The sequence below is a fragment of the Miscanthus floridulus genome, chromosome 8, assembly GCF_019320115.1.
Source record: "Miscanthus floridulus cultivar M001 chromosome 8, ASM1932011v1, whole genome shotgun sequence".
Taxonomy (NCBI): Eukaryota; Viridiplantae; Streptophyta; class Magnoliopsida; order Poales; family Poaceae; genus Miscanthus; species Miscanthus floridulus.
This window is the reverse complement of record NC_089587.1, coordinates 123,900,088-123,917,398: the sequence shown is the minus strand read 5'-3', so window position 1 is coordinate 123,917,398 and position 17,311 is coordinate 123,900,088. Positions and strand designations below refer to the sequence as shown.

Below are 17,311 nucleotides of genomic sequence, written 5' to 3'. Positions count from 1 at the left end.
CAACCTACACCTCTATCTGCTCCCGCCTAGTTATCGCCATTGTAGCCCTAGTTGCATCTTCCTCCATAATCCATTCTAAAACCATAACCACTGTGACTCGAGCTCCAACGTTCATTGTCCTGCTTTGGCCATTAAAACCATTAAACTAACCCCTTCAAGGTTTAACGTCCCGTGCATCTAATATCGTGTCCATCTCTATTACCATTGCCAGCGATACATATGTCATTGTTGGGTGAATCTTAGGTAAACCCAATCCCTAGACACTAAATCAAAAAATCTCAGTTAGTTAAAACTCGTTGAAAATTTGGAACCCAAGAGAACGTTTGGAAGTTGGAACCCTCTCTTGCAAGTTACAAAAACAAAAGAAAAGAAAAGAAAACCCTCTCTCACAAGAAAAAACCCCTCCACCTCAGTCCTCCCGCGCCGCAATCGTCCATGCCGGCTCCGACGCCGTCTTCCCCGCCGCCGCCGGCAGCCGCAAACCCCAGCCACAATCCGAGGCGGAAGCGGAAGCCCAGACCAAAAACAGCGCCCCCCTCCGCCCTAAATCCTAACTGGGCGCAGCTCCAGTCGAAGCTCCCCCACCGCCCCGCCGCGACCCACCTCGGCAAGCGCAAGCACGATGGTGGCCCTCCGGCGCCCGAGGAGCCGTCTTCACCACCCGCAGTGCAGGAGGTCAAACTCGAGCCAACCTCCGACGACACCAGGTGAACGTGCCCTGGCATCGAGACGCTTGGAATGTCGGTTTGAGATTTGTTTTTTGATTTCGTGGTTTTGGAATGGTGTTTGGGGGTCCTCAGCTTGACTAAAGCGGTGGCGATTGACTGCGAGATGGTCGGGGTAGGATCTGATGGCAGCAAAAGCGCTCTCGGCAGGGTTACCTTGGTAAGCACCATCTCTTACTTCAATTTTCTTGTTTATTTACTTGCCTAGTCACTAGTAATGATGTACTTAGTCATCAATTTATGGAGTGGAGTAGAGAGCGCTTGGATTTGGAGTGATGGTAGAGCAATAGGTCTGTGGTTGTTCGTTGTTGAATTGGAAGGTTGAAGGTTCAGGATGTGCCAAAAGCTGTTAATCATGAAGCAGCAGTGTAATAATCTGCTCCGTCCATGGAATGAGATTGCTACTATTCCGACATGGAGATGTTCTGAAGTTGAATTGGGCAAATCCATAGTTGGAGGCTGGTCATTTCAGATGTCTGGTTTAATAAACAGATGGTTTGATAACTCCCATGAGTCCATGACCAGGATGGACTTGCATTTTTGTGGTTCGGTGAAGGTTTTTGTTACAAGCTTGCATTTGGCACTAGTAGTATTCAGGTTGATGGATAAGTCTCATGTGTGACTGGTCTTTGTGGGGCTATGATGCTCACATGGTCATGGTCCTTATGGCTGTTTTTCTGTTTTTAGGACAGCATCTTAGACTAGAGGACAGCATCTTAGAGGACAGCATCTTAGACTAGAGGACAGCATCTTAGCTAGGACAGCATATTAGCATCTTAGACTAGCATCTTAGACTAGCATCTTGGCATATGTTTGGCTGGCTAGCAGCCTATAAATATGTAACCCCAACCCCTCAGGTTGGTATGTCATTTGTGTGAGCTTGTGTGAGAAATAGACAAGAAAATTGTCCCAACTCCTAGTGTCATCCTCTCTCGATGAGAGTAAGAATTCTCCTACTACCAAGAGTGAGAATTCAGCGACTAACAACTGGTATCAGAGCCGTATTATCCTGTAGCCTGAGCATCTCTTGCTCATCTTCTCTCCCAGCCCTACAACAGCCCCAGCTGTTGGCAGCAGCAGCTCCTCCAGCCGCTCCTGTTCACTCCTCTCCGAGCTCGTCTGAAGCAGCCCTCTCCCCACGCAGCAGCCCCCCCGGTAGCGCTTCATGTCCGCAGGGCAGTCTCAGCGCTCGGTCGCCTCGAGCACGCGGCGTCGGCAGGAGGCCGAACTTGCCGCGGTAGAGGAACGCGAGCAAGCGGCGGCAGAGACCGCTGCGGCGGCGGCAAGGGCGTCGAGGCTGGCAGCGGCGGAGCTGGCAGCAGCCAGAGCGGAGGCGGAGGCAGCGGCGGCGGCAAATGCAGCGCGTGCGGCGGCAGCGGAGGTCGAGGCTCTGCGCGGCAGCATTGGCAGCTCCATTTCCGCTGACGACACCGCCGACGCGGACCTCGAGCTGCTAGGGAGGGAGGCAGCGCGAGCGCGGGCGGCGCAGTGGGCAGCCGCGCACGTCCACGAGCGTGGCGGTAGCCCAGACAGGCGCGGACGTGCCGGCGGCGCTCCTGGAGGAGGCGCGCACGGCGGTGGCGCTCCTGGAGCAGCCGCGCACGCCCACGAGCGCGGCGGCAGCCCAGACAGGCGCGGACGCGCCGGTGGTGCTCCTAGAGGAGGCGCGCACGGCGGCGGCGCTCCTGGAGGAGGCGCGCACGGCAATGGTGGCGGACGGGTCGATGGAGAGCGCGGCCTTCACAGGCAGCGTGGCTCTCTCTCCCCGGATCAGTACCGACGGGTCGATGGAGAGCGCGGCCTTCACAGGCAGCGTGGCTCTCTCTCCCCGGATCGGTACCGTGATTACCACGGGCTCCAGGCTGTTGTCAGGGACGTCGGTCCCGGCGGTGGGTGGCCTACCCTCACCAAGACCAACTACGTCGAGTGGGCTGCGGTGATGAGGGTAAAGCTCCAGGTGCGGCACATGTGGGAGGCAGTCCGGTATGGCGACGTCGACTACGACCTAGATCGACGGGCGCTGGATGCTCTCATCGCTGCAGTCCCGCCCGAGATGCAGTTCTCGCTTACCAGCAAGCGGACTGCTAAGGAGGCTTGGGACGCCATCGCTGCGGCACGCATCGGCAGCGACCGCGCCCGCAAGTCCACACTGCAGGCACTTCGCAAGGAGTGGGAGAACCTGACCTTCAAGCCAGGTGAGGACGTTTATGACTTTGCTCTCCGTCTCAACACTCTGTTGCAGAAGATGGTGCAGTTCGGCGACGACACTTACGGCGAGGAGAGAGCTGTCGAAAAGCTCTTCCGCTGCGTCCCCGAGAAGTACAAGCAGATGGCTCGCTCGATCGAGTCTCTGCTGGATCTCTCCACGATGTCGATCGAGGAGGCGATAGGTCGCCTCAAGGTCGTCGACAGCGATGAGCCACAGTCCCTCTCGGGGCCCATCACCACTGGCGGGAAGCTCCTCCTCACTCGGGAGCAGTGGCTTGCCAGCCAAGGTGACCGGAGGAAGGGGGAGCCTTCTTCCGCGACAGGCGGCCGCAAACGTGGCAAGCCACGCAAGGCGCGCAGAGACGCCCAGGTCGGGGCGCGAGGACGTGCCGAGGGTGATGCCCGCGGAGGCGCCCAGGGCGGCGCCACCGGCAGGCACAAGCCGGCACGAGACGACGCCTGCCGCAACTGCGGCCAGCTTGGCCATTGGGCCAAGGACTGTCGACAGCCACGACGCGGCCAGACCCACGTCGCACAGGCGGAGGAGGAGCCGGCTCTGTTCACGGCACATGCCAGCATCGAGCTACCTCCAGCGGCACCGGCCGCAGCGGCTCTCCTCCACCTTGACGAGCCAAAAGCACACGCCCTCCTCGGCGACAGCTCCGGCAACGACAAGACTGACGGGTGGTGCCTCGACACCGGCGCCACCTATCACATGACCGGTCGACGGGAGTACTTCACCGAGCTTGACTCTAGCGTCCGAGGCTCTGTCAAGTTTGGGGATGCCTCCGGCGTGGAGATCAAGGGCGTCGGCTCCATCATCTTCACCGCCGTGTCTGGTGAGCACAGGTTGCTCACCGGAGTCTACTACATCCCCGCGTTGAGGAACTCCATCATCAGCTTGGGACAGCTGGATGAGAACGGTTCGCGCGTGGTGGTTGAGGACGGAGTCATGAGGATTTGGGATCGTCGTCGTCGCCTTCTTGCCAAGGTATCCAGAAGCGCAAATCGACTCTACGTCCTTAACGTGCAGGTGGCACAACCCCTCTGTCTCGCTGCTCGTCGGGACGACGAGGCGTGGCAGTGGCACGAGCGTTTCGGGCACCTTCACTTTGAGGCCCTGAAGCGGCTCAGTGCCACGGAGATGGTGCGAGGCCTGCCGTGCATCTACCATGTGGAGCAGCTCTGCGACGTCTGCGTGTTGACGAAGCAGAGGCGACTCCCTTTTCCCCAGCGGGCGAGCTTTCGAGCCAAGGAGAGGCTCGAGCTCGTGCACGGGGACTTGTGTGGCCCGGTGACACCGGCCACACCGGGAGGACGACGCTACTTCCTGCTGCTCGTCGATGACCTCTCCCGCTACATGTGGGTGATGGTCCTCGGCAGCAAGGGAGAGGCTGCGGACGCCATCAGACGCGCGCAGGCTGCTGCGGAGGCGGAGTGCGGCCGCAAGCTGCGCGTGCTGCGCACCGACAACGGCGGCGAATTCACGGCGGCTGAATTCGCGTCGTACTACGCTGACGAGGGCATTCAGCGCTACTACTCCGCGCCGTACAGCCCGCAGCAGAACGGCGTCGTCGAGCGGCGCAACCAGACGGTTGTGGGGATGGCTCGGGCCCTCCTCAAGCAGAGGGGGATGCCGGCTGTCTTCTGGGGAGAGGCGGTGGTGACGGCCGTCTACATCCTCAACCGCTCGCCTACCAAGGCGCTCGACGGCAGGACGCCGTACGAGGCTTGGCATGGGCGCAAGCCGGCGGTCTCCCACTTGCGGGTCTTCGGCTGCCTCGCGTTCGCCAAGGAGCTTGGCCACATCAGCAAGCTCGACGACAGGAGCACTCCGGGAGTGTTCATCGGCTACGCGGAGGGCTCGAAGGCCTACCGCATCCTCGACCCGAAGACACAGCGTGTCGACGAAATATGGTCGGCAGTCTACCTAGGGGTATGCCCAAGGTAGTAGATTATCGGCAGACAGATACGCAAGCCCCAAACAAGACGGTGACGCAAGACAGACACGAGGTTTTATCCAGGTTCGGCCGCCAAGAAGGCGTAATACCTACGTCCTGCGTCTGATTTGTATTGCTGTATGTCAATGAGAGATGTTTTTTAGAGGGGTCCCCTGCCCGCCTTATATAGTCCGGGGGGCAGGGTTACAGATCTGGAAACTAATCCTAGTCAGTTACAATTGCCATATGTGGCCGGATAAGGATTCCTATTCTAACCGACCAGGATCCTGCTTGGTCGTCAAATCCGTGTTGATTCCTTGTGCGGGACTCCGATCAGGTTAACTGGGCCGCACGTCGTCTTTCGGGTGGGCCGAACCCATCGATCCGGGCCAGCCCAAGCTTAGCCGTAAGGGTATAGGGGTTAATACCCCCACAGCTAGTCCCCGAGCATCATGTATTATGCTGCGACACGCCATTTTAACCTTCTCCGACAAGTGAGGCTTGAATCCTTGACGCCTCCGACGACCGTCATCACCGGAGAAATAGGTTGTCCGAAGAATGTATGGTGCTCTTAAGAAAAAAGAAAAAGATTTCTGTCCCTGAGAAGTGTGCCCACTTTTATTTCTGAAAAGAAATGTAAGTGGTCTTGAAGCGTATGGGTCAAAAAACAAACACATTCACCGCAAGGTGAAGTGTGCCCACTTAGTCCCCGAGCCTGGTAGTAGGTGACGTAGGCACGTGGTGCCAGGGTCTAAAAAGAGTTCATAGTTTAGTCGAAAACCGAATTGCCGTACAGGCAAAACGTGATGCACCGGCAGGTGCATCGTACCGACGTAGTCCCCGAGCTTGCTGGAATGCGAAGTATGAGCCTTGTAGCAAGGTCTAAAGAAGTATCTCTTAACTGTATGTGAGTACAAATCACATGTAGCCAAGGAGAACCATTATTCAAGCAATGGTCGGGGCAGTCCCCGAGCATTTAATAATCCTTACAATCATTCAAAGCACAAGGGTCGATCTAAACAAACACATTCACCGCAAGGTGAAGTGTGCCCACTTAGTCCCCGAGCCTGGTAGTAGGTGACGTAGTCACGTGGTGCCAGGGTCTAGAAAGGAATTCCACTGAAGTTAAGAATCCAATTGCCGTACAGTTAAAACAAGATACACCGGCAGGTGCATCGTTCCGACGTAGTCCCCGAGCTTGCTGGAAGGCGAAGTATGAGCCTTGTAGCAAGGTCCAAATAAATGTCTCTCAACTGTATGTGAGTACAAATCACATGTAGCCGAGGAGAGCAAAACTCCAAGAAGTGGTCGGGAGAGTCCCCGAGCACAGCGGTGGTCATAGCAGTTCCTGAGTATGGCAATGGTCGGAGCAGTCCCCGAGCACGGCCACGGCCGTGGTCTCGGCAGTCACCGTGGTCGGAGTTGTTCCCGAGCGCGAGAGTGGCCTGGGCAGTCCTCGAGCACAATAGTGGTCTGGGCAGTGCCCGAGCACAGTAGTGGTCTGGGCAGTTCCCGAGCACAGTAGTGGTCAGGGCAAATCCACGATCACGTGCGCTGCTTGTACTATTATTTGGTGTATTTATTTTTCTCTATTCTCTGCCAAGTCCAATCTGACACGTCTGGTCAAAAAAGCAAATAGGTATAGTACGTCATTCTGTCTTCTTATTATTATTTTTTTCCTGGCAAACAGTCGGTTGACACCTGTATTGAGGTGTGTCAGTGTGGGCCCTCTGACTTTATCAGCGAAGAGGCGCGTACACTGTAAACGAAGGGGCGTGTTTATTGGCATAGATCTCGAGGTGGTGTGAACAACCGTCCGCTGCGCGTGCGCACGTCTCCCAAGAAACTCGGGCGGACGAAACGACGGAACTCTTCGCTATTTATAATGTAGATCTGGCAAGCTACTGTCACCGTTCCCCATTGTCATTCGCCGCCGCCACCTTCGTCTTCCTCTTGCCAAACCCTATTCCTCCGATAAACATCGCCAAATCCCCTTGCCACCGCATCCACCCCCCTAGAAAGGACAGAGTAATGGCGAGGAGAGACGCCCAGAAGAAAGGCGGAATCATGGCGAAGGAGTGGTGGAAGTCACGGAGCAACGAACAGACCATCGAAGACCTCGTCGCCATGGGGGTGCTCCACAACAAGGCACTCGCTGGGTGGCGCGCACCGGAAGGAGAAAGCTTCCCGATCCACAACCAGGTGAGATTGTGGTTTTCGAAGATTTCTTCAAACGGGGTTTTGGGATTCCAGTGCACCCTTTCCTTCAGGGTCTCTGCTTGTACTACGAGATTGGGATTTGCAATCTGCATCCCAACTCGATTCTTCTCGTCTCCACCTTCATCCATCTCTGCGAGGCGTATGGTGGCTTCCAGCCCCATTTCGACCTCTTTCGCCACCTGTTCTGTCTTCGGAAAAAAGGGAGCGGTGGCTCGAAGATCGCCGGAGGCGTCTACCTGAACCTGCGTGACGGCATGAAGGCCCAATACCTGCACTGCCCCTGCAACACCTCATTGGACGAGTGGTACAAGACGTGGTTCTACATCCGTGAAGAGCCGAACACCATCACTGTGCGACGTGGGGCTAATTCCAGAGAAGAAAAATAGCTGGTCGGAGAAGCCCGAGAACTTGGAGCAGATCGCCGAACTGCTCGGGATGATCCCGTGGGGAAGGCTTGATGGCCTGAGCGTGGTCGGCAACTTCATCAGCCGACGAATTCAGCCGTGCCAGAAAAGGATTCATCCTGGCTTCGAGTACCAAGGAGGCGCGGATCCAACAAGGACCAGGAAAGAGCCGCTCGACAAGACGGAGATCAAGGCCAGGATTGGAGAGCTGTTCAACCTGGCCGATCCCAATTATGTCGCGCTGAACGCCATCGAACACGCCTTCAAGCTGGCTCGACCTCCCCCAAGGGTAAATGACGCATCCTTGTAACTGTATAGTCATGTTGTAGCAAGAAAATAACTGTTTGCCCCCATTTTGTGTCTCAGTGTAATGGTCGTGACCGGGCAGAAGTGTTCGTGTCGCCTCCCCCCGGTGTAGAATGGCCGCAAGCTACCGGCCCAGCTGCCCAGACCAGCGCCAGGACCGACGACGTTCACTGGGCGGTACTCGAGACTGTAGAGGACGCCTCGACCAGAGCCGCTGGCAAGCGTCCGGCTGCCAGCAAACGACGTCAAGCCATCTTCCCCCTGTCGGACGACGAAGCAGAGGATGCGGACATCTTCCGGCTCGTCCCCCGAAAGAGAAGGCAGGTGGGACCGACGGAGCAGGGTGGCTCCTCTGGGCCAGCAGTGGTCACAGCACCGACCACTGCAACACAGAGGACAGACGAAGGAAACATGCCGCATCATACTCCGACGCCTGTACCGGAGGTTGAAAGAGTCCCGGTGGAAACTGCCGAGCAAGCGGAGCAGGGGCGATCGAGAAGACGTTCCTTCGCCACATCATTTCGCAAGTCGAAGCTGTAAGTCTCTATATTTTTGATGTAAGCTTGCATTTTGCATTGGATACTATTATCTTCTGAATTTGTCTCTGATGCATTAGATCGGCATCCACTGAAAGCCCCGACCAGCTTGCTGGGTGCGGCACGTCTTCACCAACAACGGCGGGACAAACTGCCCAGCAGCCAGCCGTGGAGGAGCCCATGGCAGGGACTCCGCCTGGGCCTCAGCAGGCGGACGACCAGACGCCAGTCCCCGAGCAGCCAGCCAAGAAGACAACCGAGCAGAATACAAGTGCTCCAAGCACGAACCCTGCTGAGGCGGATACCATGGCGCCAAGGGAGCTGGATCTAGCCGAGGAGCAGCAACCAGAAGTGGCCCAGAACATGTTTGCCGACGCGACGGCTCGTGGAAAAGCCCTGGTGGTCGTGGAGTCTGCAAACTCCAGACCAGCGCCGCCTCCCGAACAGGAGGCTGAAGAGGAAGAAGTGGAAGAAGTCCTGGGCCGTCCCCAAGATAGGCGACAACATGTATATGTGTCGCGCTATCGGAACGACGAATGGGTCATGCACGAGGAAATCCCAGAGGTCGAAGAGACCTTAAGAGTCGAACGGGCGGCCAAGCGTCTGGTGACAGAAGTCCAGGTATATTTGGCTTGAGTCCTTGACCTTTTTGTGTAGTTGAACTGTCTGACGTAGCTTGTCTGTATGCAGGACTTGATGAAAACTGCAAGATACCGAAAAAGGTGCTTCGACCAGATAGAAGGAATCACGGCGACCAATAAGGAGCTGACGGCTGAAGTGGAACGCTTACGGCGCCAACTTGAAGCCGCCGACCAGGAGAGGACAGAGCGAGAAGCACAGAACCAAAACCTGGTCGGCCAGCTCAATAACAAAGAGCGGGAGAGAACAAGTAAGTTTTCACCGTATCATAGCAAGTGCAAGACTTGTGCTATTGTGTTCTTGGCCGTAACAGCTGTAATACAGGTTTAGAAGCTGAAATGACCCGCCTCCAGGGGGAAAATAGCCGTGTGACTGCAGAATGTGGTTGCCTGAAAGAGGACAACGAGAAACTGGCACGCAGCCAGTCTGAACTCCAAGACCACACTACCAGAATGAAGAAGGACCTGAAAAGTAAGCATTCCAGATCACCTCTCTCATTCTATTGCCCACCTTGCCGTGTCATGTCATCACGTTTGATGTCTTGTACTGCGTTCAGTTTTGAAAGTCAATGCCAAGAGGCACCTAGAGGCCGTGATCAAGGAGCGTGACGACTGGAAGGCACGATGCCTCAAGGCCACCGAGGAGCGGGACACGTGGAACAAGCGGTGCCAAGAAATGGCAACTGGTATTGTGCCCGTCCTCGATCTTATCGATCCGGCGCTCACAGAGGAAGAGCTAAGGATGCCCCAGCTCGAACTGGTCGAGAGATGCAGACAAGCGTGGGGATGGTTCCAAGAATTCGTGAAGGAGGCGGGTGAGTACACGGGTGCCCATGTGCTAAGCATGGTGCGTGCTCACTACCCCCTGATCGATCTCAAACGCCTGGAGGCTGGGTACCCGAAGGAGATAGACCCAGACAAGGCAGAAGAGCTTCGGACGGCCCAGCTAGACTTGTCATCAAAGATAATTGGCGATATTAACCTGTGTGGAGGTGGGACAGCACCTGTACAGGGTATGCCATCGACAAGCCAGCTGGAAACGCCATCATCTACAAGCCATCCAACGAAGCCTGCGGTCTCGACCAGCCAGGCACCGGCGGGGCCATCCCCTTCAGCTCGACCAGCTCAAGAGTCCCCAAGACTCGAGTAGGGTATCAAAGGCGGCGATCAGCAAATGCCATGCGCCCCGACCAGCCAATGTAATAGGCTTAGAGCTGTAGAAGGAGGACATAGTTGTGTTATTGTAAACTGGAGCCTCTTCAGGCAAGCTTGTAATAACGTAACTGTATATCATTATAAGCTCGTTTGCTTTATACAAAGCGTATTTAAGCTTGAAAATTTTATTGTTGGTGTAACTAAGTGGGAACGTGTTAACGTTCTGTTTAGTTGTACCGTTTTGCTCGACACGTCATCCCGAAAAGTTTGTGCGGCCCTAGTTTGGCATGTGGTCGGAGTGTGAGGTACTATGACCTGTGCACACGTGGACGCAAACAAGTCAAACCAGGGGGGACCTGCCGATCACCCGCAACGTAGAGAGCGGATCCCGTGCACGTGTTGGGAGGAACCGGAGACAGGGCCTGCTCCGAAAACCGTAGAAGGAGTAGTGGTCGGCTTGTACTGGCTAAGTTAGAATAGCCATAAAATTCAGAATGACACATTAGAATGGTCGGAGAAATCATAATTGCTTTATTAAAGTAAATCGAAAATACAAGTAGAGTACATATCTCAGTAGTTAAGCATCGAAACGTTTAAGCTTGTCGATGTGCCACGAGTTTGGTACGTCCGTGCCATCCAGGTGAGCTAACCTGTAAGACGTTGGACGTGTGACCTCCTTGATCATGAAGGGTCCCTCCCATGGGGTTGCGAGTTTGTGGACACCAGCCTGGTTCGTCTTCCACTTCAGGACTAAGTCCCCGACCACGAAGAAACGCTCTTTAACGTTCTTGTTGTAGTACCTGCGCAGAACAGCAAGGTATTTGGCCGTGCGTACGCAAGAATCAAGCATTTTCTCCTCTGCGCTGTTGACTTCTAGCTCCCGTACTTCATTGACCTTGCCTTCGTCGAAGTTCTCTACCCGTGCTGATCTGAAAGCTATATCTGGTGGGAGGACTGCCTCAGCGCCGTAAACCATAAAGTATGGTTAGACGCCGGTGTTACGACTGGGCTGAGTTCGGAGGCCCCAGACCACGGCTGGTAACTCCTTGAGCCATCTTTCGGGAGCTTTGTCGTTTTCTCTGTATATCCTTTTCTTTAGTGCGTCCAAGATCATGCCATTTGCCCGCTCGACTTGTCCATTAGCCCTAGGATGCGCCACCGAGACGTATTTTACTACTATGCTCCTTTCATTGCAGAAGTCCCAAAAGGCGTTCCCGGTGAACTGAGTACCCAGATCAGTAATGATGCTATTTGGTACGCCGAAACGGTGGATGACCTGGTCGAGGAACGTGACAGCCTTCTCTGAGGATGCTTGTACCAGAGGCATGTATTCTATCCACTTAGAGAATTTGTCAATTAGCACGAAGACGCATGTGAACTTCCCAGGAGCCGGTTTGAAAGGCCCGATCATGTCCAGTCCCTAGCACGCGAAGGGCCAAGAGGCTGGAATCGTCTGGATCTCATGTGCTGGTACATGGATTCTCTTGGCGAAGAACTGACAACCCTCACAGCGGCGGACTAACTTCTCTGCGTCGGCTACTGCTGACGACCAATAGAACCCTGCTCGGAAAGCCTTACCGACCAGTGTTCTTGAGGCCGCGTGGTTGCCACAGGAGCCAGAGTGGATTTGGTCCAGGAGATGCTCACCTTCCTCCTGGGTTATACACTTCATCAAGATTTCCTCCTTTGCGTTTTTGCGCCATAACTTGCCATCGACGAGCAGATACTGCTTACTGCGACGCATCAGTCGTTCGTTTTCTGTTCGATCAGTGTAACCGCTACCATCTGTTAAGTACTTGATGAAAGGTGTCCTCCAGTCTGGCTCATGAGTGGTCGGAAGCGGCTCAGTTATGCTTGTTGCCGGAACCGTAGCCACTAAATGCTGGTATGAAGCTTTGTCGTTCGTTGAATCTTCGTCTGCAATGGAAGGCGTGAGCAGGTCTTGGACGAACACGCCATGTGGGATTTTAGCTCGGGATGATCCTAACTTTGACAACGCATCCGCTGCCTGGTTCTTGTCCCGGACCACGTGTATGTACTCGATGCCATAGAACCTGCCTTCCAGCTTTCTTATCGATTTGCAGTATGCGTCCATCTTTTCACTGGTCGTGTCCCAGTCCTTGTTGAGTTGGTTGATGACCAGAGCCGAATCTCCGTAGACATAGAGACGTTTAACACCAAGCTCAACCGCAATGCGTAGACCATGCAGGCATGCTTCATACTCGGCGGCATTATTAGATGCTGGGAAATGAATCCTGAGGACGTACCGTAGCTGCTCCTTGGATGGTGACACGAAAAGAACTCCTGCTCCCGCACCGTCAATGTTGAGAGAACCGTCGAAGTACATCGTCCAATATTCGTCGGACCCCGGAGAAGCAGGCGTGCTTAAGTCTGTCCACTCGACGATGAAATCGACGAGTGCCTGAGACTTGATTGTAGTACGGCTTGCAAATTCCAAGAAAAAGGGGCATAGCTCCATTGCCCATTTGACGATGCGTCCGTTCGCATCCTTATTGCGAATGATGTCCCCCAAAGGATACTCGGTCATGACCACCACCCGATATCCGTCGAAGTAATGTCTCAACTTTCGGGATGTTATCAGTATGGCGTAGATCAGTTTCTGAATCTGTGGGTACCTGATCTTGGATTCGTTGAGTACCTCACTAACGAAATAAATTGGCCGCTGTACCTTGTAGGCGTGGCCCGGCTCGTCGCGCTCGACCACCATTGTAGTGGAAACCACCCGATCGGTTGCCGCAATGTAAAGTAGGAGAGTTTCGTCTTCTCTAGGAGCAGTAAGTACCGGGGGTGATGTGAGGTATTCTTTTAGCTGCGTGAAAGCAGCGTCTGCTTCCTCCGACCACTCAAACTTCTCGGATGCTTTTAGCAGTTTGAAGAACGGTAGCCCTTTTTCTCCTAATCTTGATATGAAACGGCTTAGAGCAGCCATGCATCCGGTAAGCTTCTGGACATCTTTCACCTTTTTTGGGGGCTTCATGTCTAAGACAGCTTTGACTTTCTCCGGGTTGGGGCGTATGCCGTCGTAACTGACGACGTTGCCGAGCAGTACGCCAGAAGGAACACCAAAGATACACTTCTTTGGGTTTAATTTCCATTGGAACGTATTGAGGGCTGCAAAGGTGCGTTCCAGGTTGTCAACAAGGGTACGTGCTTCCTTGGTTTTGACAACTACATCGTTCACATAAGCCTCGACGAGGCCGTCTTTTATCTCGTCGTTGAGGCAAGCCTGTATAGCTCGTTGGTAGGTAGCCCCGGCGTTTTTGAGCCCGAACGACATAGTCGTGTAGCAGTAGGCGCCAAAAGGCGTGATGAAAGATGTCTTGATCTGGTCATCCTTTTTGAGAGCGATCTGGTGATAACCAGAGTAGCAATCGAGAAAGGACAGCAGGTCGCAACCGGCGGTTGAATCTACGACCTCGTCTATGCGAGGTAAGCCGAAGGGGTCCTTAGGGCAGTGTTTGTTGAGATCAGTGTAATCAACGCACATTCTCCATTCATTATTCTTTTTGCGTACAAGAACCGGGTTGGCTAACCATTCCGGATGATACACTTCTTTGATAAATCCGGCTGCCAAAAGCCGTGTAACTTCTACCCTAATCGCCTCCTTTTTGTCGCGAGCGAACCGTCGTAGCTTCTGCTTGATTGGTTTGGCCTTGCTGTTGACATTTAAGGAGTGCTCAATCAAGTTCCGAGGTACGCCGGGCATGTCGGAAGGTTTCCATGCAAACACATGCACGTTGCCCCTCAAGAATCTGATGAGCGCGTCTTCCTATTTGGGATCCAGGTTGGCCCCGATGAGGGCCGTTTTGCTGGGATCGCCATCGACCAGCTGGATCGTCTTGTGCTCCTTGGACCTGATGTTCTTGTGCGGAGCCTCGAGCTCTGGGATCTCCAGGTGGTCGGCCGAGGTCTTCTTAGCGTCGAGCATGGTCTCGGCCATGCGAATGGAGAGGTCGTGGGCCTCTGCTATTTTGAAGCTGTCGTCCTCGCAGGTATAAGTTGCGTATACGTTGCCCCTGAGGGTTAAAACTCCTTTCTCAGTAGACATCTTGAGCACCAGATACCTGTAATGAGGTATGACCATGAACTTGGTGAGCGACGGTCGACCAAGAATAGCATGGTAGGTGCCGTCGAAGTCAGCGACCACGAAGTTGACGTAGTCGGTGCGGAAGTGGTCCGAAGTCCCAAATTGCACAGGTAGCGTGATCTGCCCGAGAGGTGTGGAGCTCTGTCTGGGGAGAACGCCCCAGAACTGTGCCTCGTACGGCTTCAGGTCCGCCTGGGCTATTTTCAGAGCGGGCAGGCTGTTCTTGAACAATATGTCAATGGAGCTGCCGCCGTCGATCAGTACCCTGTCGAACTGAACCTTGTTGATACAAGGATCGAGGACCAGGGGAAAACGCCCTGGCTCGGGTATGGCGGCCCATTGGTCCTTCCTGCTGAAGTAGATTTCTCGGTGAGACCACGGAGGGAGCTGCGGATCGGTGAGAAGGTTGTCGGTGTTTGCCATGTTCAAGCAAGCGCGGGCGAGCAGCTTGCGTTCTCGTTTGGTCTCAATGGACACCTTGCCGCCGATGATGGTGTGCACGCGATCAGTCGGCTTGACGTATTTATGACGAGGGTCTGCATCGTCGTCGTCGTTGTCCTCGTTGCGCCGTTCCCCCGCGTTGTTAGGCTTGTCGGACGTATCCGGAGCCTGTTGACGTGTGTAGATAGTCTTGAGGACGCGGCAATTCTCCATGGTGTGGTTCGACTTAGGATGGAGCTGGCAGGGCCCCTTCAATGCTTTGGCGTAGTCGTCCTCGTAGTTACGACGTCCGCCGCCCTTTTTCACAGTATTGACCTCGCCGTCGTCTTCCCGAGCACGCTTGCTCCTGTAATCGTCACGGCGGTTGCGCCGCTGATTACGTTGGTCATGGTGGTCGCGGGAGTCGTTGCGCTGGTTGCGGCGGTCAAAATTGTCGTTCCGACCACGATTGCCGCGGTAATCGTCGCGGTTTGGAGGGTGGTCAGAGCGTGGAACCCTTGCTGCTTCTTCAACGATTATCTTTTTAGCGTCGTCAGCGTCCGCGTATTTCTTAGCGGTGGCCAAAAGCGCTGTGACTGATTCAGGTCTCTTCCGGAGGAGCTTGTCTCTTAGGGCGTCGTGGAAGCGGAGGCCGGTGACGAAAGCCTCGATTGCTTCGTTGTCGGAGATTGACGGGACCTTGATGCGCATCTCCGAGAAACGCCGAACGTACTCGCGCAGTGGTTCGTCTTTCCGATCTCGGATCCGTTGCAGATCGTACTTGTTGCCGGGTTGTTCACAAGTAGCGATGAAATTGTCGATGAAGGCCTGCTTGAGCTCCTGCCAAGAGTCAAAATAGTTTGGCGGCAAGCTAACCAGCCATTGGTGACCTGCATGACCAACAGCGACTGGGAAGTAGTTAGACATGACGTGCTCGTCGGCCATGGCTGATCGGCACGCAGTTTCGTAGAGCATGACCCATAATTCGGGGTTTTCTTTGCCGTCGTACTTCTGAAGTTTCTCGAGCTTAAAATTCTTGGGCCATATGATTTGGCGAAGGTGTGGAGTGAACTGCTTCAGACCCGGCGGACCGTGGGCGGTGTCATACTCCATACGGCGATAGCTTTCATGGGATGCACGATCGTTGGCTCTCTGGTTGATGCGAGCACGCAGATCACGTCCACCGAGGTAATGGCGGAGATCGTTATTGCCATCGCGGCGATCTCGATTGCCATCTAGATTAGCCCTGCGACCGTGGTTATCACGGCGATCGTCGCGGTTATCTCGGCGGTTGTCACCTCGAACGTCGTGGCGGTTATCCTCTCGGCGGCGGTTTTCGTCCCGACCGCCATCATGACCACCGTTTCCGCCTTGACGGTTGTCCGATGGGTCGTTGTTGTGCGAGCCGCGTCAGTTGAGCGGCTGTGAGCGACTTGAGTATTGGCGGCTGTGGCTTGATTCAACTGAAACGGATGGAGCCCGGGCTTGATTCATCTCTGCGGTCTGAGCCATAGCAGCCGTCAGATAAGCTTGTATGTCATCACGGACTGCTTGGGTCTCGGGAGTGTTGGGCAGCCGTTGCATTGTCGCCATGGCGACGGCTACGTTGGCGCTTGGGGTCTTGAAGACTTGTTTGTCCCCCACCCTGTCGAAAGCATTGTTGAGGTCACGTGGTTGGACCCTTATGCGTCGTGCCTCCTGGTCTGCTTCAGCTTCGATTTGCCGGCGATTAAACCGGTCAATATTGCGTGCTTCGCGTGCAGTCTTTTCTTGTTCTGTTTCGCCGACTGCTAGCGGCTCGTCATTGCTGACAACATGGATCAAATCCCCCCGTCTTGGCGGGAAAGACGGAAATTGGGGGAAACCCGGGGCGTGGTCTGGTAGGTCCAGATCGTATTTGACGCCTTCATCTTCGTGACGCTGAAGCTCGGTGTGGACTGATGCGTTGGATGCGATGCCGGATGAGGAGCTGGAGTCGCCCTCTCGGACCGTGTGGACGGATCCTTCTTGATAATCTTCAATTCGGACCATATTGACGATGTGGCATGGCTTCGGCTGAGATCGGTGTACAGGACACAGATCCGAGCGGTGTCGTAGATTGTACGCGTAGCTGGAGGCAGCGTTTTGCAGGCCGTAGGGCTGGACCTGGTGGTTCTCCGTCGGGACTTCGTACTCGCAGAGTTGAAGATTCGTCGCGAAGGCTGGCCGGCGACGAGCGAAGCGGCCCTCAGGAGTAGATATGACCACGAGATCTGTTCCAAGTCGCGTAGGACGACTGGTCCGAGCTGGTCGGATAGATCTGTTGTGGGGAGTTGTTTCCTGCTTATTAGGTTGGCTTTGAACCGTACTTACCAGAGCTAGGGTTTCAGCGAGTTTGATGCCGACCCGATCGATGGAGTCGAGCAGGTCGGTGTTGTCGATCTGCTTTCCTCTGTAGCGGGGAAGCGGATGACAGGTTGTCGGCGTGGCTGTAGGCGTGGTCGGAGCCAGATGTTCTGTGGTCGGAGCCAGATTCATCGTGGTCGGAGCCGTGTTCACCGTAGTCGGAGGCGTGTTCACCATGGTCGGAGCCGTAACCGATGCAGGTGAAGTAGTCGTCGGCGCAGGTTGGATCCACGCCTCCTCCGTGGCCTTGGCGACGGAGTCGTCGG

At 55.0% G+C, this 17,311-nt stretch overlaps 1 protein-coding gene across 1 annotated transcript; it reads left to right on the top strand.

Annotated features, from left to right (window-relative positions):
• Positions 1–381: 381 nt before the first annotated feature.
• On the top strand, positions 382–9,445 carry LOC136469853 (uncharacterized; the record flags this gene model as incomplete). The annotated part of the gene is made up of 6 exons (XM_066467888.1): positions 382–707; positions 801–885; positions 7,864–8,339; positions 8,420–8,960; positions 9,030–9,228; positions 9,303–9,445. Coding segments are annotated over exons 1-6 (1,716 nt in total), but the record flags the coding sequence as incomplete, so codon positions are not given.
• Between the last annotated feature and the right edge of the window lie 7,866 nt (positions 9,446–17,311).